Source organism: Acanthochromis polyacanthus, chromosome 13 (assembly GCF_021347895.1).
Source record: "Acanthochromis polyacanthus isolate Apoly-LR-REF ecotype Palm Island chromosome 13, KAUST_Apoly_ChrSc, whole genome shotgun sequence".
NCBI lineage: Eukaryota > Metazoa > Chordata > Actinopteri > Pomacentridae > Acanthochromis > Acanthochromis polyacanthus.
Genome location: NC_067125.1, coordinates 25,979,320 through 26,004,034, shown reverse-complemented (window position 1 = coordinate 26,004,034; position 24,715 = coordinate 25,979,320). Strand labels below are relative to the sequence as shown.

General features: G+C 39.1%; 1 protein-coding gene across 1 annotated transcript in view; it reads left to right on the top strand.

The window, feature by feature from the left end:
- Nucleotides 1-24,715, top strand: part of tyw1 (tRNA-yW synthesizing protein 1 homolog (S. cerevisiae)) — a 68,143-nt gene that overhangs the window by 17,960 nt on the left and 25,468 nt on the right. Inside the window, 7 exon segments of the mRNA XM_022204164.2 lie at nt 579-711; nt 4,664-4,716; nt 4,847-4,965; nt 6,259-6,368; nt 11,068-11,245; nt 13,566-13,701; nt 18,742-18,852. Coding sequence (XP_022059856.2) covers nt 579-711; nt 4,664-4,716; nt 4,847-4,965; nt 6,259-6,368; nt 11,068-11,245; nt 13,566-13,701; nt 18,742-18,852 — 840 coding nt within the window.

Genomic DNA, 24,715 nt, shown 5'->3' with positions numbered 1-24,715 from the left:
TTAGTGTCAGCATCAGTGCATTGATTGCAATAACCATTGTGATTATTGGGCAGGTTGCAGAGCAGAGTTTTTAATGTTGTATTTGTGACATCTTTAGCATTATGTTCACAAGTACACAGTTGATGTCTAATATGTTTGTTATGCCTGACAAAGCTGGAAAAGATGCTTTGTATGCAAAGTAACTGCAGTGATGTCATTTCTAATGTTCAAAGCTGCCTCTGAATTTTGGTCTGTTTCACTCCTGCAGGCTTTAATTTGTTTTGTTCTCATTTGATGTGTTTGACAAGTTATGTCTTTAGGTGTTCTCAAGTGTCCTTGTGAAGTAAATTATTGGCATCTAGTCAGGCTGTTGAATATTCCGTGTTTATGGTTGACTGAAGCACTGTTTGATTTACGTTTTTTTCTCCAACATTAGCTGAATTTTATTGTTTTCCTGAACATAAAAATTTATACCATCATAAATTTTGCATCTAGAACATTTTACTTGCCAGCTGCCATTCTCCACACACGACAACCAAATTTTTATGTCATGTTGGCTGTAAACAGCAGCAAGACTGAAAGTTTTGTTTCTGCCTCAGGGAAAAGGTGAGGTTCAAGGAGACGGCCAGATGGTGAAGTTATCCAAACTGAACGGAGTGAAGAGGGTTGAAGACGAAGAGGAGAGAAGGGAGATGATCACTCCTGCCCTGAGAGAAGCACTCACAAAACAAGGTGAGGAAAAGGGGGATTTACTTTGTGGGTCAGATTCAAAACAAGTTTAAAGTTGATGTCAGGTTGTCATCAAACACTAATAACTACCAGGCTCTGCCTCGGTTAGTAGTAGATTTTATTGACTCTTTCGCTTGTTTGTGTGAAGCTGTGTGGCCCCTCCCAAAGGAACATCTGGTGGGTGTCAGTGGTTAGTGTGGATAATATATTCATATCATGTAGCTGTGTTGCTTTGCAATAAAAAAAATCACATTACAGGCCTAGCTAGCACCAGCTGTTTGTCAGCACATGCTTAACCTTATTCTGTTCACAAGGGCAACAAAGTTCTAATTCACTTTAAAACATAAATTATGAATTATGCCTTTTTTTTTATCTTAACAAATATCCACAAATTGACAGCAGAGTGGTCTTATTGTTTTGCTGATAAATTTTCCCCAAAAGTCAGTGACAGATGTGTCCATGTTCTCCATCTCAGTGCTTTTTGTAATTCATTGGACGTTCAGTGGCCTCAAATGACATTACTTTGACATACAATGCAGAAAAAAAAACCTTTACCTTGGAACCCTTGAGGTATTCTTCAGTTAATCAGGTGCTGAAATTGCATCGTCTTCCAACCTTTCTCCTGAGAGAGAATTGTATTTAAAGTTGGTCAAAGGTGCTACGTGAGGAGAAGTGTAAAGGTGGAGTAGTGTCTAATCTGATGACCCTTAATGATGCGGTGCAGTCCAATTCAGTACTTTACTGGGAAGGAAGCATCTCATTGCACTGGTACAAAAATGAGACCTCTTTTAATGGAAAGATTAGGGTCATCTGCATTTCAGGACGACGTATTAACTCCTAGAAACATCTGTGACTGGAATGTGTGGAAATCATCACTTTCAACCCAGTATTTTAGTATTGGAGATACTAAAAGATTTAAATTGAGTTCAGAATACTATCTAAGGGAAATATTGGAAGAATAGAATTCCCTGCGTAAAAGGTTTCTCTGATGCTGAATCTGAAATGTAGCTCCATCTGAATGCATGGCATTAAAATTAGCTCAATGTTTGTATTATTAGATTTACACTCTGTGCTTTAGTAAATTGATGCTGCCTCTTATAAAGCCAGAGAGTCTTGATTAGGTCAGTCTGTAACGTTTTACTATTTTACTCCTCTACTCTTCTATCTACTAGTCCATTCACTAGTGTAGCACGGGCCACTCATCTCTAGCCAATACCCCCCACCGTTAGCTTACACAACCCTCTATAAATAGGACTCTGTGAGCGAGACTTCACTTCATTTGACCAAATGTTGACCTATTTCATGGTGTTTATGTTGGCAATGGTCAGTCCTGGTGGGCAGTTTGTTTTATTTGGAATAAAAGAAAGAAGAATGAAAGTGTTGGCATTGTTTTAATGGTATTCATTCTTGGAAGGCTGTGTTTCCTGTTTACTCTCTTCCTGGCATGGCATGGATGCAAATGTCACAAATGTTTCTTGTGTCCAAGAAAGTTTGAACACAGTGCTGCTCATTCTTAAGAAATAGTTTGTTGTCGATGAGGCTCTGAAAACTGCACGTTGCACTGAATGCACCTATTTTCAACAAAGGAAATGGCAGCAGAGAAACCAATCAATCAAAGGCACAGGAAAACAGCAGATTACGATTTGGGAGTGACTGAAGAATTTTAGATCAATAAGAAGCTGGTTTCATCTGTGAGCAGCACAGTAAAGTAAAGACAGCTTGTCGCTGTTTGTTTCCGACTCAAAGTGCTACTAGGTCACTACTTCTTGAAGATCTAAGGGCCTTAATGAGTTCATGTTCTTCAAGGAGATCTGAAATATTCTTTCGCTTTGATTGAAATGATATATTCCCCAGGGAACATGTACTTTATCAACTATAATTATGAGCCAAAAACTATATTAGTTCTTGTTTGATGTAGAAATCGGCTCATTGAGCCCAATAAAATGTAGTCTTTGTTGTTCCATTTCAGCTATAGGTGGTGGTTTTGTCAGCAGCACCAGAAGAAAATAGCAAATGAATTCCACACCAAATCTTTTCTCTAGAATGGAAAAAAAAAATCAAGATAAATTTTGACTTAGTTTCAGAGTTGTAAGTGAAGTGATGTCTCAGGTGTTCATTTTATTTGCATCTGAACAGTCATTTTAACACATACAAAGCAAGTAAAACATTGCAAAATGAACCTTGTCAAGTGTCTTTTTCATTACTTTTCATTGGTGCTTAAAAACAATCCATGCAAGATCCTGGAAGGTCTCTGCTAATTTTATTTACCGTGGGTAGCTGAGAACACATTATGGACTATCACACGTTTAAGCATAATTTGTTTTTAGAATCGTCAATAAAATTGTAACCAAATAACTTCCATTCAGCAGCTGTTTGCAGCAGCAGGCTGCATATAAGCCTCGAGTTGATTAGCTGTAGTGCCAAATTAGAATCCTCTTTAAAGCCTTGGTTGTCAAAGCAGCTGTCACTAATTTAGGTTTTCCAGTGTGTTTATTTCAAGTTTTAATTGCAGTCTCATTTTTCTGATTGCTAGCTAGAGCGATGTAGTCTCTCAAAAGAATTATGGGGAAACGTGATGGTTCCTTGAGAATTTATCTGGTGCAATATACATTTTAGTCTTGCACCTTTTAAATAAATACATTTTTGCCTCACAGACACAGTAATTAATAACTCATCCTGGATAGTTTTACTTTGTTTCAGGGGCTTTGTCTCCAATGAAACTTCAAAGGACATGAAACACCTTAAATTTACAAAAAGAGATTAAGGATTGCTCATTTTAAAATAATTAATAGTTAAGCTGGAAGGGCATTTACAGCATGCATCCTCCGCCAAGGCCAGTTCTTATCTTGCAGTTTTTGTTATTAAAAAATGATCCGGATCAATGCCAAAAATGTAATGGGTTCTTTCCTTTCCCCTGCTCCATCTCTCTACAAAGTTTCATGATATTTGGCTTGGCAATTCTTAAGTATTCCTGCTGGGGAAAAAAAAACCTCTTGTTGATGGTCAACATGTTTTTATCCCAAACATCAAACATTAGGTGTTTAAGGAAAAAGAAACTGAGTTTTGTCACTTTGTGTTTCAGCTTTTGTAAGTGTTTTTTCTACTTACCAGAACAGTTTCCTAGATCAATGGCAAGCTGTTTCATTGAAGTATTAAATCAAAAATGAGCATTTTCACCACACAGCCCTCCCTGCAAATATACTCATGAACAGCCTTGATGAGTAACATTCAGGTTTGACTCATCTCGCATCAAACCCAGGATCTGTGGAATCAGGTGGACCTCATACACACTTTGGCACACAGTCCTGCTGTGTTTTTAGATTTTGTCATGTACCAGTATATTTAATAGCAGGTGAAACGCAAAACAAGCTTCCAAAATAATAATAAAAAAAAAGTTGCAAGTTTTTCTGAAATCCACATCAGACTGCAGTGCTGCTTCTTGGCTTGCTGGAAAGCCACTTTAAATTACCTTTAAAATCATAAATCCCTTTGGGGATTTCTTGAGCACATTACCTGATAAGAGTATTTTCTATGGCTGATATCACAGTGGAGGATATAGAGAGAAGAGAAGAGAGAAGCCTGCATGAACTCATCCAAACGTAGCCCAGTGGTTTGAAGTAATAGGAGGATAGAGTGGCACACCTGTGAGAAAAGTGCATTTGAAACACTTGATCCTCTTTTTGTGCAGAAAGGGGATGAAAAACGCTCTTCCTGCCTTTCTGCAGTTGATGTGCCCTTGAGTAGCCGCTGGGCACTTTGCTGGAGATGTTCCTTTCGCAGAGGACGGTGAATGAGCAGGACTTTCTGATTGTTGACTTGCATTTTATCGATTAAACTCGCAAAGAAAATGTGGTGTCCGCTTTTCTGTCTGCCGAATATGTGGTTCCGCATCAAAAAGCTGTTTACTCATACGAAGCCTTATTCTTCCCACGTTGTTCTTTATCTTTCTGTGCAGGGTATAAACTAATTGGAAGTCACTCAGGAGTGAAGCTTTGCCGATGGACTAAGGTAATGGTTTTACCCTTGCTATAATAAATCATTAAAGTCCTTTGTAGAATCTATTTATTAAATATATAATAAGACTATTTGACAAGCTGAGTACATGAATTGCATTGAGTGTGCTGTTTCCGTTGGCTAGTCTATGCTGCGAGGAAGAGGAGGCTGCTATAAGCACACTTTCTATGGCATTGAGTCTCACCGGTGCATGGAGACTACGCCCAGCCTCGCCTGTGCTAACAAGTGTGTCTTCTGCTGGAGGTATGTATCACTCAAAATGATTAGCTATTAAGTGTTCCTTTCACTACAATAGTAAATAATTGTATTATTGAAGACAATCTTGAAAATATAAACCTTTTAAGTTATGCTTTCAGTATTTCGTATGTCGGTGCTGTTGACGTGTCTAAGCAGCAATTTAACAATGTTGCCATCACTTCATTTGTACATCACTTCAGATTATCACTTTGTGTCTTAGATCTGGATCAAACTAGACTTTACTCTGACATTTTGGTGTTTTTTGAGTGTTAATTTTGCCACTTTCTGGTTTGATAAACACAGACGTTGTGCTGTCACATTACCTAAAACTTTAATTATTCAGTAAAGGTTACATTTTTTCAAGCCTTCAGTGTATATGGTCTGCTACAAGAAGGAAGGGAAGTTATTTTTGTAGCATTTAGGGATTATTGTCTGCACGCTTTGTTTTCTCCTCTGAATCGACCTTGTTTACCTCATTACTCCCCGTCGCTGAGTGAAGATCTCATTGTGGCAAACAAGTTAATGATTCATGTGCAGGAGACTAATGGCCAGCGTTACTGCGAGGCCTAAATATGGACACTGATTCATTGTGACATCGGTGAGAGATTGGACCTTTTTCTCCCCTCAAGTTCCATTTGAGAAGGCGACTCTGTTGAGCACTGAAAGGTTGCTGTCAGAATGTGCTGCCGCGACTCCTTCCCTGTCATCACAGATATGCCAGTCCCTCTTACGGCAGCTGTGTGGGATGACAGGAAATAAGCAATTTCAGGGCATAGATGCATTGTAGCTGCTGCCCTCAACATGCATCTCTCTGTGGCAGCAGGTGGAGTTAGATTTTTGTGGGCAGTAGCAATATATGCGATGTTGGTGTCTGCATATGCATGCGACAGACTGTCTGAAAGTTGTGATGCCTCAGGATTTGTTATTGCACAGACATCACACTTGGACAGTTAGAAGGTGTTATTAACACCCAAAGGAGGAGCATTTTTTTGACAATAGCATGCATTCTTTCACTTAATATGTTTATATGGTGAGAATACACACGCCCACCTAATTTACTTTCAGCTTATGAATTTTCAGTCTTAATGTCTGTTGCCTTGTTTGAAGAATCCTCCTGTGATTCAAGTGAAATATGTTTTTTGTTCTTTAAATTTTATTTGTGTTGCACGAGTGAAATCCAGTAGTCTAAGTTAATCTACAGCAGAATGATGTCTTGGAGCAATACTGCTTCTTAGTTGAGTTTTAGTATGTAAAGCTGGATGCTGTGAGGTGTCACATCCATCCCTGTTCCACCAACAGACATCACACCAACCCTGTGGGCACAGAGTGGCGCTGGAAAATGGACCCTGCAGAGAAAATCCTGCAGGATGCCGTGGAAAAGCACCAGAACATGATTCGACAGTTCAGAGGTTAGTGTTTGAGCAGGTCGTACGTGCAAATGCGAATGTTTTCTCCTGTTCCGTCCTTGTGTAGATGGCTTGTTTTTCTATGTGTACATCATAACCTGACACTCTTCTTATAGAAACAAACTTGGACACCATAGCACCTACAAGCCTTTTTTGTCATGCATAGTTTGTCTCCTTACTATTGTCAATTTGCTGCTTATGACCTTTTGCAACTCTGTGTGTAATGAAGAAGAAGAAGGTTAAAATTCTGATGTTCTGTCTGCTGTTTCGTCATGCAGTAGTTGCACTGCCTCATAAATCACTTCTAAACCGCCACACACGGTTTAGTTTACCCACCTGGTACCTCCAGTACATATAGTAAGTGTGTAATGGTCATAAATAGAAGAATCTGGCCTGACTACCTCTGTTTTTGGCTCCATTTGTACTACTTGTACCACTACTGCTGGCATTTGGGACCATTTCTGCGGCAGCTCCCAGCATTGGCTGAGTACGGCTGGTTCTCCGCCTAAAGCTCAGTCAAAACAGAATTTAGTGATCATCCTGTAAATGTGCCTTAAGCAGATTTTCCTTGAGAGGTTTTGAGAAATGTTGTGAAAACATGCTGGTGACACATTTATTAAAGTAAACAAGACTTGTTTGGGAAATTATTTGTATTTCAGATGGATTTAAAGGTTCCAGGTGAGCTCTTAGACAGATTAGAATTAGTATTTAGTTAAGGCTTAAACTGGTACATTTCAGACTACGACTACTGTTCAGTATTCGTCTCAATAAATCTCTCCTTTTGTGTTTCAGTTAAGTTATAATCGTTTCCAAAAGCCAAAGACATTCGTTATACAGTGACATGAATCCTCAGTTTACAAGCCATAATGAATGTGTAGTGTTCAGATTATACATAATTAATAGTCTAGTTTTATCTAAGTTTGTATCTAAGACACACACAGGATTATTAAATTACTCAGACATGTTTTACGTTGAGCTTCTTGCACTTGAGCATCAGCTGCAGTACTGAAGTGAATTCTTATTTTGCCTCACTGTGTCTTTCTGTTCATTATGTGACGTGACTGTGGCTGTACAGGCTGTCGAGACTGAGCTAATTTAGCCTACCAACCCTGGTCCACGCAGCCTAACACACACACACACACATACAGACCATTCCCGTCAAGCCCAAACTCAATTTGCCAAACTGTCTTCTTTCCAGCTCAGCTCATTGTTTGTTTCTTTTCCTGTTTTTGGTTAAACTCATACTTAAATCAGTACTGGCACTTTCCCTGTGGATGATTTTTTGCTCTTGCTGGCACTGTGGCCTACTTTAAAACTGCCACCTATAATGCAGCTCGTTACATTACATTACATTACACACAAATGTATATAAAATCCACAGTACATTGACATCAAAATGTGCTTAAGCAACATGTACGCCTGCTTCTCCAGCCAAGTATTCTTAAGCCCTGACTTGATCCTGACAGTCAGAGCGCTGCCTCTTTAACCTCAAAGCTGCTGCTGATCCCATTATGAAACAGAGAAGCCATTGTGCTCAGGAAATGGTATAAATGCCAAATGTGAAAAGCTTCTGAGACGTATCTTCTTCAAAGGGCTACTTTATAGGTAATATCATTCTCAGAGCGGTTCAGGATGTATTATAATTCACGTCATCACAGAATGTGTAATTTCCTGAGGCAGTTGTAATGGAACAATAATTCACATTCGCTCATGTTGACAGTAAGCTTTCTTTGGCCACTTAGAGAAAAAGTATATTTGTTTCAAAAATGATTACTGCAAAGTCTAAATCTTGTACAGGAAAAAAATGAAACAAAGTACAATTTGAACTATTTTTTTCTCAGCAGAACTTTGCAGTTCTAATTAGAGCCACACTGCAGCTAGGCACACGCCTTTGTCATCATCATCATCCATAATCTTCTTTCCAGTTGCACTATAAAATCACATTATGCAGCCTTCAAGTCAATTTACAGTTGACAGTGAAATGCTTTACTCTCCTTAGCACAAAGGACTATCCAGGCTGTGCCTCTGAAAACCTTCAGTGTGTTTCAACAAGTCAGTGTCTGCTCTGACTACCTGATGGTCTACTGCATAAAATATCTTATCTAATAGTTTTAACTGTCCTGCACTAGTTTCTGATTAAACTTTTTCTTAACCCTGCTGCATTTTGTATTATCAACACTTAGAATATACTGCTGTTTGTGCTTCTTGTTGGCAGCTGACAGTCCAACATGAGTCTGTACTTCAGGATGTATGGTAAAATTCACATGAGCATGAGTCTACTGTACGTCACTATGCCGTGCATTTGCATATCCGAGAGAAGCTTGGTGACTATGGCAGCTAAGTCAACACATGAATTAAATATTTTGTTGTGAGATTATTTTAGCTACAGTAACACAGCACTTTCAGTTTTGAAAATGCCTCACTCCAGTCATGCATACTGAACTTCTGCACTCTGTCATCCAAGCCACATATGCTATGCACTTGTTTAATTTTGCCAACCAAAACCATTGAGGCACCAAACATCTCCTTGGGAAATGTTAAACGTGTTTACCAAAGAAGTCTGCAAAGATAATCACAGAAAATTATCAAGATCGCGGGTTCTTGATGGTTTTCTATACATTTTTCAGTTCAGTTCAGCTTTATTTATACATAATTCACAGCATATGTCATCCCAAGGCATTTCACATAGTAAGGTGAAGACAAAACACTGAGGTGAAGACACAAAGTAAAGACATGCAGTCGTGATTTATGAATGTGCAGAAAAAGTGGAGGAGAAGTGCTCATTGCATCATGGGAAGTGCCCTAGCAGTTTAGGTGTAGTGCAGCATAACTAACAGATAGGTGAGGGTCACCTTTCACCCAGTTTGGCATCAAACCCAAAATATTGTAGGTCAAGTCCAGACATTGAGGGTCTTTGATATTTGTTTTTCCTTGAATTAAATCTGTGACTTTTACTTCAGTTCGGTAGCCATTATTATCCAATTTTCTGCAGAGCCCCGCTTGCCTCACTGAGAGACTTCATTTTTGGCAAGAGTGCTTCATTTCAGAAGGAGAGACTCCCCAAACAACCTTGAGGGAAGGAGTTGTCTAAGAATGTTATGTAATTGCACATGGCTAAAGTCAGAATATTCTGTGCAGCAACCTCAAACATACAGCCAGACTTTAAGAACTAACTTTGGTAACAAGAGAAGCAATGAATCCTGCAGCAGATAGTCTGGACCTCACAGAGAAGGATGTAATATGAAGCAAGTTTAGCATGACCTCGACAAAACCTAAGCCAAGAATCTGAGGTATTGCATATCACAGTGGTGACAATAATCAGAATGGATGCGTGGAAATCACTTCAGTTTTTGGTCAAATCAAAGTAAATCTACTGAATGCTATGTAATGTTATTTGAATTTTCTCTGTAATAACTACCACTGAATTTAACTGCTTGCTCATAGGGAATCCAAGGGCAACTTAGCCTGGATTTACTTTCTGTTTCCCACACTACTGCTACATAAAGTTAACTGAGAACTAAAAAATGATTCACGCTTTTACATAAAAGCATCTTAACTTTGCTTGTAGTGCCTTAAACCTTTGCACAGTGCTGTTGGTATTTAATGAGCTTTAAGACTCTTGTGTTCTCAGTCACATGTGCCATCTTCTTTGGCTGACTTTTAATCATAAATTTAAATGGTTTATCTCCTGGGGGAACAGTTGGCTTTTTGATGTCTTTGCAGCTGTTGTGGGATGTAAGTTGTCCTTCAAAGGTAGCTCAGCAGCAATTAACTTTGTGGTTCCGCTATAGAAAATGCAAACTTATCAATAATTCATAGACAGCTTAGTAAACCGCATGAAGGCAACAGTCCAAAGATTCACTGCATTTGCTGTAAGATTAAATGGCATTCCTGTGGCTACAATAGTATCACATTAAGCTTCCGTGACAGTGTATGAATCTCCTAAGCTTTCCCTGTTTGTATATTCTCTTTATTGCAAATTCTTGCCATGTCATAGAGCTTTTAATACTTAATGCTGTCAGCAGCAAACACCTCCACAAATCCCAAAAGCAGACTTGATCAAATCACACATTTCAAATACCCGCATATTTACATAAAGACAGTTTTCAGTGTCCTGTAGCAGGTGGTTTTGTTTTTGTTTTTTTAATTGTTTTGGTTGTCCTATGCATCTAATTTACGATTGAATTCAAATATGGATTTACCTCAGTCATTTTCTTTGGTATAACTATGACTCACAGAAACTGAGACCTGATTCCTCACTCATAAAGTAATTCAACAGAGGATCAGTCTAATTTGTGATTGTTGTAATATGTATAATATTTCTTGGTTGTCAGCTATTACCCTGAATGTAGCCATTTTTATTTTGTGGTTATGTAGTTTGTCCTGTTTACTTTCTGCTGTACAACACCTTGTTGTCAAAGCTGGTAGAAAAACTGAGCAATTTGACAGCCCAAAACCTGGACTGGGCCCTGGTCTTGCCTGAAAACCTCTCCTACTGCTCATTCTCTCCTTTCACATATCCTTTCCTCTCCTTGTCTTTGATGAGCATCACGTCTTTTTTCGCCTATTTGGTTGCATGTAATTACTCAGCTTGACCTAATTTCAAAAGCTGACCTCGAACTGTTGTTTGATTTATGTTTAATTGCCGCAAATTACTTCCAAACTGTCTTTTCCTCAACCACTGACCTCTCTCCCCCTTCAGGTGTTCATGGAGTAAAGCCTGAGAGGTATGAGGAGGGCTTGTCAGTCAAGCACTGTGCCCTCTCCTTGGTGGGAGAGCCAATTATGTACCCCGAAATTAACGCCTTCATTCGCCTCCTCCACTTCCACCGCATCTCCAGTTTTCTTGTGACCAATGCACAGTTCCCCCAGGAAATCAGGTATGAGCAAAATGGACGCACAAATCCCTGTTATGTGGGTGTTATCGTTTCATTCTTACCCTCAAAATAGCTCATAATTATGTTCCTGTACTGTGTGCTTTTCTTTGAAGTCTGGAGAATGAAGTGGTAAGTGGGGACCATGAGTGTGTTGTTAGAGTGTGTTAGTTAGATTGTGCCCTAAGTGGAAGATCAAAGATTCAGTCTGTACAGTTGCAATTGCTGTGTGCCCTTTAACAAAGAGGGTAGGGCACAGTGGTGTTGTTTGTGGTACTCAGAATGTAAAAAATAAAAGCTAATACACTGTCAAATATCAATTTTCAGTGCTTTGAACAGCACAAATATCCATTAACCTGGGGTGCATTACAGTGGCGTACATTTAACAAGCCTTTGCACATCAGACCATAAGAGTCTGCATGATCTGATTCCATTAAGGATAAGTAAAATGTTTATTCTGTTATTGTGGTGGAATAACCTTTAACCATATTGGCTGAATGTTGTCTCTCTTGCATAAACAGTATTCTCTCTAATGACCACCTCCAACCGGCTCTACAAAAGGTCTTCACTGACATAAAGACGTGATAAATTTCCCAATTTGTTTAAAAGTTTTTCCACACAAAATTGAGGTCTCAATAGTTAATCTGTAGAGGAAGCCACCACACAAATGCTACACCCATTTTTTGCTAAGTTCCCAGTGTGACTTTCTGAACTTCTACTTTGCAAATCCTTACTCAGCTACAAGAATCAAGGTCTGAGAGAGTTCACAGTTCTTAGACACACTCAGATGCAGACTTAGATGCACTTATAGTAACTGTATGAAAAATCCATAAAAGACAGTTGTACCCCAGGTCACTTTACATACACCTTTTTTTCTTTGTACTTTAGATCTAGGAGGGTTTCAACATGAAAAATTTATTGTCTGAGGATTCTACTCAGATGTCTGTCAACACAGTACTGTAACTTTGTACCTGTCTGACATCACAGGTACTTTGTGTCATGTGAAGGGTAAGAAGTGCTGAAAGTGTTTGAGGGCAGCATTGCCATGTTGTTGACATTGTTAGCTTACACAACGTTAACTAATTGAATATGGGTTAATTCTAGTAACTTCTGATTTCCTGAATATCAAAAGCTACACAGAAATATAATGTTCTTCTCCAAACTGAATAAGATGTTTCCTTCTGCATAGACAAAGGAAATCATCACTGACTTGTGATGTTCCAGTTGTTTTTTGAGACCCCACTAGCTCTTAGTGAAGATATATTTGGTGAATATACAACTGTTTGCCCGTTTCTCCCCAGTCAAGACTGTAGGGGCAGTATGTCACTTAGCCTGTTTGAAAAGAACACAAAATTCCCAGATGCTCCACACTCTTTGACCTCTTAATCCAGAACCACTTGCAAGTTGTCAAGACATACACTGACGCATCCAATACGTAAGCCACCTAGCCTGTCACAGACTTACTTATCACATACTCATCGAGTGAGCTGAAGGCAAGGACACCAGCCATCCACCATTTTTCCTGTCTGCCACCTAGTTGGAGATGAGCTGCTGCAGTGTTCTGAGCATCTGTTCCTGTACTGTTTTGATGAGGAGAAATGTTTAATTTTGTGCAGAAATTCCCCAGAATTAGAAACATTTTGGACAGAGCTAAATTTCCTGACTTTGCTTCACTGCTCATTTGACTAATTAGTCTTTTATTTTTACATAATTGCCTCTTTCCCAGCAATTATTTTGATCTCCCAGCTGAAGATGCCCAAAAAGGTAGTGCTGTTCTCGTTTCAGCCATACGAATCTTGTTTGCTCCTCTGCTGCATCCCTCTGATCTAACTGATTTTGACAGAGTACAGCTACATGCAAATAAATTGATGTCTTTCCTTGTTTAATATTGATGAGAGACACTCTTTTAGTTTTTCACAGCTCTCTTATTTTCCACCCCCTCATTTTCCATCATCTGCCTAATAAGTCTGTTACTTTAGGCACAAGCACATGCAGTGTTTGACTTAATGTTGTTGCATGTATGTTATTGAACTGAGATAGGAAAAGAGCCAAGCTGTCAAGTGACGAATCTAAATTCACTCTTGGGCTGAAGGAGTACAAGTACCTGCTTCAGAGAGTTAACAGAAATGCGGTGTTTTCATAGGAGCAAGTAAATGTTTGATGACATTCAAGGAGACAGACACTTTAAAAATGATAAAGAATGATGTATTCTTTATGTATTTATTTCCAAATCCTTCATAGTTTTTTTTGGCTTTCTTGTCAGACTCTTTGTCAGATTCCCTCATTCTCATCCTCCTTTGTCCTCTGTGTTTTCTTTAATTTCCAGGAGCCTGGTGCCTGTTACCCAGTTGTATGTTAGTGTGGATGCTAGCACCAAAGACAGCCTGAAGAAGATCGACCGACCACTTTTCAAGGACTTCTGGCCCCGTTTCCTGGGCAGCCTCAGGGCTCTGGGAGAGAAGGTGAGCTTCCTGCTGAGCCAATTTGCCTTTTTAATCTGAAGTCCTGGTCCAGTGTGGACATATTCGCCCTTTGTAAGTGCAAGTAACATCATCCACAAACTGTATTTAAGTTTGCAGTTGGCGTCACAATCCTATGAATGATGTATTATCAGCCTTGCTTCGCACAGTACTCTGAAATAGAAGTTGGAAATAAGTTGCTCTGTCCTTAACATATAAAAATGCATTGTCTTAAAATTCTCAGGTCAGATCAAGCCCCCAGAATTGTCCTAATTTGGTGTAATAACTGGGCACTGACAATATGGAAAATGCAGAAGAAAACTTGACATTTACAAGAAAAGAAAAGCTGAGAGTTTTAAAGATATGAAAGCTGTTAAGCAGACACGATGATAGTTATCAGTTTTACAGTGTCAGGTAACAATAACAGCTTTCATGATTGAGGGTTATGCCACTTTTATGGCCTGTAGAATTAAAGTAACCTCAACACTGCTTCAAGTATGAACTCTGTTATTGTTTTAGTGCCTATAAAGCACTTGTTAGTTTTTTTTCAGGTCCGAATTGCTTACTACATCAGCTTTGATCAAGCCTGTTTAATTACCCAGCCACTGTAATTTGATAGTGCTAAATTGATTAGATAATTTTGGGCAACAGAATGCTTCAGTTCAATCTGTGATTAAGTGTTGAACTCATTCTTCCTTGGAAATTGCTTGTATTCATTTTATGGCTGGGTATTTTCCAATTGTCTCCATCTGTGTTTGTATCCGAGTTGCCGACAGAATTACTATATTTGCATGAGGAAAGTATTATTGTTGATTAATGAGAAGTTTAAAAAGTTCTAAAAAAATTTCCTGTGGATTTGTCCGCATTATTACTGCCAGTTGATAGGCATCTGAGATAAATTTTTCTTGACTTCAGCCTGAGAGAAATGCATATCATAGAAATTTTGAAACAAATATTCACCTGCAGTCCATGTTGTTGATCTTGCTGTCATACAATGATGTGTAAACCCTACAAACGCCAATAGATACTGATAGATTTGATCAACTAACTAAACTCTACATTACGTTTGCATTTACTATGGAGCACAAATTTAAGTTTTCGTGTTTTAATTTCTTTAAAGCCTAATGAGATATGATTTGGGGTACAATGTTTGTAACCTGCACAAGTGAATAAAGAAGCCAAGGCTTCCAAAGCACAACTTTATATGCTTAAATTTCTGCTTACAAGGCATAACTGGGATGCATCAGCTTTAAGTTTTATGGCTTTTTTTCTGGCTAATGGTCTGTTTTTTCAGGGTTTCTTAGCTCACAGAGAAATGCTAAAGCTTATGCAAGCCAATGTCTTTGACAGGTATGGTTACAGAATAGCAAAGAAAGGATGCTGCTCATTGTCATGGTCTGTTTTTAAGAGACTTTAAATACCAATAGTTCAGAGAAAAACACATTCTGACTTGGGGATGTGAAGTTGAGCTCCCCAATGTTATTATTTCTTTTTCCTACTGGTCACTTCGAATGTGTTCTGCCTCATTGTGCCCCTAAAAATACCCGAAATGATAAAGGAGATTATTTAACAGAAGCAGTCTCTTGTCTCTGGCTCACTCTCTGATGGACTTGCCAGATTTCTACCTCCTGTGCAGACTCATCTTTTTTTATTTTGAGTAAGTCAGAGCAGCTGATTAGAACTGGAGCCTTGATTGAGTCCTCCCAGAAACTGCAGATTGAGATGTCCCCTTTGTTTACCAGTTCTCACACAATGACAGCAAGATGGCAAAAATGACAGCGAGCATTTCAAGCCTTGAACACTTTACTCAAGTGTGGAAAGGTGGCATCTTATTGATTCCTCTGACCAGTGTCACCACAATAAAACATCTCAAGGTGGACATTTTTGGTAAGCATGTGATCTGTGTCCACAGATACAATTTGAGCAGTTTGAAAAAAATGCATCCAGTAATCTAACAGGCCTTTTCATCATTTGTGAGAAAAGGGAAAGTCCATTATCACACCCTGCGACGAGAGACCAGGCTGCTTGAGTAAATCGGTTGTCTCTGTTAGTGTGTTTTGTAAAATCCCAGGGAAAAGAAGTGCTTTGGTGAACCACCGAACGATCTTGAGAAAGATGTGGGTTTTAATGTCTCTCAGAGGAAGCCTCCATTACCCCTATATGTGATGAGCCTGCGTCCCATTGTTTAATTCTTCAGCACACAATGATAAATTCATTACACGCTCAGCTTGAAGTGTTGGTAACTGCCTGGTTTGAGGCAAATCACTGGTGATGGATCATTGCACTCTAATTGGCATCTAGATCACCATTTTCACCACACGCCAACACCAAAATATCAATGTGAGGTAACTGCTTGGGTGGGCAAAATAACAGGAACTTCTTAAAATTAAATGAATCAGTGGCCTTGTAATAATGCCAACCACTGTGAAGTTAACATTTTCAGTTTCTCTCAGCATTGTGAAACAGAACAGCCCAGAAACTGTTTGCATGGATGCTGGTAATTATGAGTGTCACCATCACTGGTTTCACACTCTCTAAGTGACTAAAAGGGTAATCCACCTTAGGACAAGTGGGTGACAGCAAATTCCCAGTGGACCAGAGAGTGACACTTTTGCCTGCTGGCACTTTTGTTGCTTACTCCCGGGAATCTGTTTTGATTATTTCTGAATACTGCTTCACAGTCTGACACTCCGAGGGACCATCAATCTGGAGAATTACTTTTGAAGTTGTCAGAAATGTCTAATGATATCAGGGCTTCCTGGCTCAGCAGTATCATGTGCATGCCGCTTGTTAGACATGCTGGGGATGACACCAAACTTTTTATTGTGAAAATGTCAGCAACAATTACTTGCAGAGACTTTCACCATAGGGGACTCTTGAATGTTTCTCTGGAATCAGTTTCTGACATGAACAAGTTTTGTATTTTAAAGTAAAGTATTTGAATAGTGTCGGGCTTAGACCCTTTTGTGAGGACAGTAGCTCCTTGTTGCAGATTGTAGGTCATAATCTGGAACTTAGTATATTCAAGCACAGATCAAATTAAACAAAGATGTGCGTTGTGCATATTTTATAAATGCTTTGAATATTGCATTTGTATAACAAACTCTTGAGTCAGTAAAGTTTTTGGACCAAAACTTTTGTACTGGCACCACACACAACATTTGTGCACACAGTCTAGATTGAAATGATTTTGTCGACTACGATAGATATTTCTGCATTGCGTGTTTGCATGTGCACACACCTCACTGGGATAGTATGGCTTACTTGCCTGCAACTTCCAAAAATAACCTGTTCCTGTTGTCATCACCCTCCCCTCTCTCAGCTGCATATTCCTAGGTCTTCATTTCATGGTTGGCTCTATCTCCATCCTTCCGGAGTGCTTATCCCTCTCTGTTCTCTGTCTGACAACTCTCCTCTTCTCCTCCGCCTGGCCTCCCTGCCAGTGCACTGGGGATTGATAGAGTTGCGCCTCACTGTCAGATTTGGAATAGAGGCAGCTTGAAATACCTCACCTCCCTGCTTCCACTGGCCAATTATCCCCTTCCCCACTGGGCTGAAAGGACCTAATGTTACAGATAACCTTCCAGTCCAAGAGGGAGAGAGGCAGGAAATGAGGGAAAGAGTGAATTCTCTTTTTCCATTACCATTTACTTGTTTCTTTCCATTAGCCATTTGCCATGTCATCTGTCTCTATCATCCCATTTCTTTCTTCTCCTCGTTTGTCTTTCCTTGCTTCTGTTCCTCTCCATCACGTTGTCAATAGTCCACTTTCACCTGCCGTATTGTTACGATAGCTTGAATCCCTACTGGTGAACTATGAGCTTGGTCTTCTCAGTACCTTTCTTTCTCCAGGGAAAGTAAACGGACCATGAGGTGCAGATCCTTGAGCTGTATATATTACTATATCTACTGTTTGTGTGTTTTTATGACCAATATGTAATCCCATCTGATATCTTTTTATCAGGGTTTATTATTCTATTAAGAAAAAGGCTGCACATTGCACAAACATCACAAAAATCTACATTCAAAACCTGCTGAATTCAAAACCTATTGGATGAGCTTGGAGAAAATATAATCTAGAGTTTTATAATGTTTGCATCTCTGCGGACCTGTGCAGAGTCTGGCTTCAACTTTAGAATGAAGAAAGTCCTAATATTTAAGAATTTGCTACAGAAAGATGAAATCAGTGGTGTGGTGCACTTTCATGTTACTGCTTTATTAAAGTTCTATCTCTTCTGCTCATATGAATTATACTGAAGCAAGTCTTTTGCTGCTCCTTTTTTTTTTATTTTGTGCAGTCGACAGGTCTCCTTTCTATTCACTTGTAACCTGTGCTTTATAGCATCATTATTTGGTGGACAATTTTGAAAGCACTTGAACCTGCAGTACACAAAGTATTGAAAATGTTTTGGAAAATCCTAAATGCACGCAAACTATCCACTAACCTCCCTGCTATAATTCAGACAGAATGTAGGTAAATGACAGGACATCTGTGAGCTGCTGTGTTCCCTGTTGAGAGCAGATGTTGTGACAACAAACTGTCATTAACAGTGCTCAGAAGTCAAGAGCAAAAGAGAAGGAATTAGGGTTTGAATATGAAATTGCTCAGCATTCATGCATGCCAGAGGATGCCTGGTTGTCTCCCCCTGATTTGAATGAATAGCATGTACAACACATGTCCCAGTTGAAAAGGTCAGCTAGTGTTAAAGACACCCGTGTAACTGTGATTGATAGCAGTGGTCAAATAACTGTCAAATGCATCATAAAGATGAAGGCTTTCTCATAAAAATCTATAAAGGAGTGTTGCCTCAAAATGTGCTGAGCAATACCAAGCTGTTAAACACTACTTGCATCAGGTTTTCTAACTTCACACTGATGATATTTGAACTACTGGATTAATGCATGTGAAATAGGGTTGTTTAGGAGGGAAATATTGGAAAAAAGCACTTGTGTTTTGCATTAAATATGTAATGCATTGCTATTACAACAATATCATTTATAAGCTGTCACTTTTTGATCCTTAAAACCTATTTGTCTTTTCAGAGACAGAGGACGGTGTACAGACTGACGCTGGTGAAGGCCTGGAACGTGGAGGAGATGCAGGCCTACTCAGAGCTCATTACTTTGGGCCAGCCAGACTTCATTGAGGTCAAGGTAGGATTCAGCAACATTTGATATATATTATCTGTTTGTGTTTTCTCTGTCCTCCGTTCTGAGTTAACATCTTGTGTCTTAGCTTTCCTCATTATTATTTTTCTGTCCTGAGCTTTGATGTTTGTCTCGAGTAAACATTAGCCTTTCACACTTCCTCTTAATGAGTTTTCTTAAACCAAATAAAACAGCAGCACTGGCCACTAAGCTGGTACAGAAGAAATTCCTTTGACAGTAAAGTCAGAGCACCTTGTACTTCCTACAGTATACTGTACATCCATGCTCTCCAGTACTTTAAGTATGACATTGTGTAATGGGAATAATATTTAAAATATATAAAGAAAACACAGAGACTTAAATGTCATTTTCATTTCTAACATTTCTGTTGAATATGTTCAACAGGAGATTAACAAACATCACAGCTGCACGTTCTTCAAATGATATTTAATTTGTATTTTATGTTTAATTTAAAATATAAAAGCCACATAAATCAAAACAATTGCCATGATTCCTATCAGCAAGAGCCTAAAAGACCTTAAGTTACCTGAAGCTTTTATTATTGAAGATCTTCATGGTCCTTTGTGTGCAAGTGGCTTTGTGTTTGTCTTGTTTACTACATAAATTATTGATTTGTCAGTAAGCGGCTGATCTGGCCCGTGCATGTGACAAAATTTCTTTGCCTTTGTTGTTGAGTTTGGGAGTTTGCTATCGAGCTCGCTGTGTTTTAAATGACTGAGTATACTCGTCTTGTGTTTGCGCCTCCCTAAGAACAGTCATGTAGACCACAGTCTCACTGCTCAGAATGACATGTCTGTGATGTCTGCAGTTGTTCCAAAGTATTGCCAACTCTGCCTTTATGCCACACACCCTGAAGTATTTATATAACTCGAGGTTCTGTCCATATATACAATATTGTGCAAGTGAAATCCTTAAAGCTGTGCCAGTTATGTGTAGAGTACTGTGCAGAAATATTGTTTTTTTTGGAGTAACTACGTTTTGCCTGTAGTAGTAGTAATAGTGGCATAATCAGAAAGATGGACTGAATTAGGATCTTTTCAGCAAGTTAAGAACACAAAATCCGATAGAATCCTCTTACAGTTGAGTTTAAAACCTCCTCCTCCAGTGACTGGAATAGTTTTTCATAATTATATTGGCCTGTCGCACCTTTAATTCCTCCAATAGTACAGTGTTACCTCACTGCCAGATTTTCAGAGCACAGTGTCTGGGCTGTACCTGAATTAGAGCTTTATAATTTGTTTTCTCTCTACAATGTGAAAAGGTTTAAGGGCAGGAGATGACAGTTCTGCAAGCAAGCAGCATGAAAATAGGAAGTCAAAGGGCACTCAAGTGAAAAATAGAACACATTTACAGTTGACCCTTCATAACAAAACCTTTCTCTCAGTAAGCCACAACCAAAACGACTTCTTAAATTAGTTTAAATGATAGTGAGAGTGTTTGACAGTGTGTAATCCTTGTGTAACTGTTCTGCTTTGTGTTTATCTCTACGAACCCCAAGATTTGCCCTGACTATTTATTTGATAGTTAAATTTTAAGACACATAATCAGTATTGAAATTCCTTATGCTCCGATCTCGTGTTGTTTTAAGTTTTATTTTCATCACACATGTATTTTTCAGCTTGTTTGATAGTTCGTCTTATATGAAGTAAATTGTCCAAAAATACAAATATCGGATTTTGGAACCTGTATATTGTAGTGGCTTCATATCTGGGAAAAGTTTGCTGCTTTGTCTCATGTGGCTGCTGCATTATAGTTTTATTGTTCTTATTTTTCTTGTCAGTGCTCTAATCAGTCTATTAAAATTATGAATTTGTACGTGGTAGGTCCAACATGGTTTTGAAATTATGGCAAGTTTCTCTATAGCTGCTATATCTGTTGATCTAGAGATTTTTACCCTGTTTTAAGGTGCTGTTTTTATTATTTGTATAGTACACATCTCCCCTTTTTTTTAAATTGATGTTGTCTTTGAGCATAAATTAAAATACTCATAGGGACATCGACCTGTAACTTTCAATCGTCGTTTTGATAACGTACCTAAAAACCAGTACCGTCAGGAATTTCCTGTCTGTTGGACTTTATTCTCCTTTTTAATTGTGCCAAATTAAAATCTAGCCAGCACAATTACTTGTCTCTTCCTCAGATGTAGAATTGAGAGAAAGCCCTCACTTTTGAAGTCGACCAAAGTTGTATTCTTTTTTTAATTTCACTGCAGGGATGTAGACTAATTGGCCTGAACCCGGTGATCTGCTCCTTTTTCAGCTCTTATCCTTTTACGCATTAATACACGTATTAAGACACACCTCATGCTTCACTTGTGTGTTCCATTACATGCACCCCTTATCGTCAGTGTCTTGGTCTAAATACAAAAGAAAAGGTGAGAGGCTTCCCACAAGTTAGTATTCATGAAGTCCCTCCTCCTGCCACAGAGCCACACATGGGAATACCTCCCCACGTCCTCTCATTCATAATCCACAGCACATTTCATTCCTGTGCTACTTCACAACAGTTCCACCCCTGGACAGTCTCCACTGGGATCCCACTGCTCCCGGCTATTGCAGCTATTACCTTCTTTAACCTTCATTTATACGGGCTAGGTTTCCTGAGCAGAATGGTCTTTCTTTTTCAGCAGCAACCTGCACACATTTACACTGAATCACACCTGGGAACTGCCCAGTACAAACACAATCTTATCTGTCAGCCAACAGCGGACCAGAGTGTTTGGGGGTTAAGTGCCTTACTCAAGGGCACGGTAACAGTGGGTAAGAGAGGGCAGTAAGTAATGCAGAGATGCAGCTGATGTTATCAGCCAACACTGGGTTTAGACCTCAGATACAGATCAGCGACAAATCGAATGAACAAACGACATCAAGATGGAACAAGAGGCATATTTTATTTAGTGTTTTAATGAGTGTGTTGGGGAGCATTATTTAACCAGTTGACATGAGTTCAAATTTAGTGACTGTAAAGGCCAGATATTTTCATACAAACTGTTTACTTGTGCAAAATCTGTAAATGTGTGTGTGTTGTCTATTTTCTAGTTTGAGCTTATAGCAGTTTAGCTTGTTGACCAATACTCTTAAGTGGCAAAAAACAAACTGCTCAGAAACTCTGGATATGTTTGAGGTAAATAAGTGTTGCCATTAGTTAGTTTATCCACCAGAGCATATTTTTATTTAGTTTGCATGTACACAGGGAGTATGCCATGCCATTGGCAGCCTTTATCACATGGCATTAACCTTCCCTTCTGCGGTCTCCATGTTGCCATTTTCAAAACTCATTTTGCTGCTGAAAATGGCAAGGGCTTAGGTTGTAAATGGTAAATATTTATATAGCGCTTTACTATACCTGAAAGATACCCAAAGCGCTTTACATGATACATCACATTCACCCATTCACTCACACTGAATCCTATGGCGGAAGCTGCCATGCAAGGCACTAACCACGACCCACCAGGACCAATTAGGGGTTCGGTGTCTTGCTCAGGGACACCTCGACATGGGCCAAGGATCGAACTGGCAACCCTCCGGTTGCAAGACAGCTTTACCCACTGCGCCATGCCGCCCCCAGGCTTGCTTCATTCTTTTAGTGAATTTACTAGCTAACAGAGTAGATCTTACGTATTTGTCTCTTGGATTAAGGGAATTGTTTAATTTTCTAATCATGTTCCACCAAAAATGTTCCACTGTATCCTGGGGTTTGCGCCGTCGAAGACAATTCAGATTGGTTTAAAGAAATTCAAACAAGCGAGATCTTTTTTTTTTTTTTCAGTCCTCCAGCGCTGACACAGCACTGTCGCAACAGGTCTGGCGATGCAAGACTCATTTTATTTCGCTGTATGTCCCACTCACTCCATGCGCTTATCTCAAATACACTAATTCAAGAGATCCTAATTAAAATATTCGGTCATATTTATTTATTAAATTACATTGAACTATATAATTTAATCTTTAAAAGTAGGAAAGCTCCAGACTCTGACTTGGCTTAAACCTCCTCCTGCCTGATGAGGAGTTCTGTAACACTACATAGCATTTCTGAGGAGAAGCTGGTACAGAACTTGTATTACTTTTGCATAAACAGTCAAAAAGTGTCTGTTTTGCTCTCGGTGCATAGTCTGCATTGAAGTAAAGGGCCATCATTTCTAAGGGAAACGGAGACAGAACGAGATGTTGAGCAGGACCCAGCAGCACTTGTTTATGTCCTCTACCTTTTCATGTTGTGTTCCTCTGATGTGGCATCACGTTGCTGATGGCGCAGAATTATTTATGAACCAGCCAGCACATTTTTGTTGAAAATGTGCAGGAGCATTCAAAACTGTCTGTGACCGTCAGTAATAGTTTGTTGCCTGGAGCAGCCTATTGATTTAGCTCTTCATGGTAGGCACAGCACCACGATTTGGATATTATCAGTTGGCCAACATTGTGACACTGTAAACAGAAAGGCACACGAGTAAAGACAAAACATACTCGCCTCAAGCCAGCAATGCTCACACGAACTCGCAATTCACAATAATAAAAAATTAAAAAGCATCAACAGGTGTTTCACCATTTCTAATTTATTTAAAACTAATTTTTCGATAACTGTAGAATAAGCTTTGCTGAACATTTAGACATGCAACAAGAACAAAGTAGGTTTTGTAGCAGATTTTTTTTAGATGTTCGTTGAAAAATAATTAATGTGTTTCTACCTTTTCACTTTTGTACTTACTTCCATTACAACATCTTGCATGTGTGACCAGTATAGATGTATTTATAATGCAGCTTCAGGTGGTGGCACATTTCTAAATATTGCCTAGAATGTGAAAAGTAAAACAACGTGAAATTGCGCAGTCTGGGTTTATAGGGAAAAATGGAAAAACTTTCCTCAATTGACTGATACCATAACAAAAGTGTGGCCAACACAGACCAAAAACATGCACTGCTATGATACATTACAGTGCAGTGACTGACAGCCACATTCATTCAGCTGACAATTATATGATGTTGACTACAACAAGACTTTTAAACTGTCAACTTTGGGAGAAAACTGCAGCAGTATGCAAAGCTTTTACTCAAAATAATGAGATGAGGGAGCCAGTGCTGTAATGAGGGGTCGGATGGTCGAAACATGTGGAGGAAACCAGACAAAGCTGTGTGAAAGTCCAATAGGCAGCAGGAATGTGTGTGTGGTTGTTGGGTATGAGAGAAGGTGTCTTTCATTTTCCCCCTGATGAAGAGGTTTGTGTTTTTCAAGAGTGTTGCTTGCTTGGCAGCATGATACCATATCAAAACTAACAAGCTCAAACTCCTCCTACCATCATCATCTTTTGAGAGCAGAGAATCACCGTTTGCCTCGTTGCCTTTTTTCTGTTGCCCAGCTAGCGAAATGGCTTTTCAAATGTTAATGGCTTTTTTTGTGTGTGTGTTGTGATTTAGGTCTCAGATTGGGCAGACAAATCTGTTGGGTTCTGGCACAGACACTGGTGACATAAAGCAGCTGTAAGTGAGCTTTTCAAGGTCCAGTTCTGTGACTGGCCAAAGTGGTCTTTATCTAGATTACACTGCTATAAGTGATTGGCCAACAAGCAGGTAAAACAACTTTTTAAAATAATTAGCACTGACAAGTTTGTTGTTATTCAGTCAGACTCACCAGATGTAGGCTTAGTGTTTTTGTGATCTTACGGTTGGGAGGAGTGGACAAAGCTCACAAATTGCAAAGGTGTTGGACTCATTTAGAAAACTGGCGAGGTGACACAAGTTGGTTCAAGACATTAATTTCGGGCTTGTTAAATCTGCCGATTCATTACCATAAAAGAGGACGACTTTGGTGTTGCGAAGAACACTTGTCTACTTTAGCATGTAACTTCTGCTGC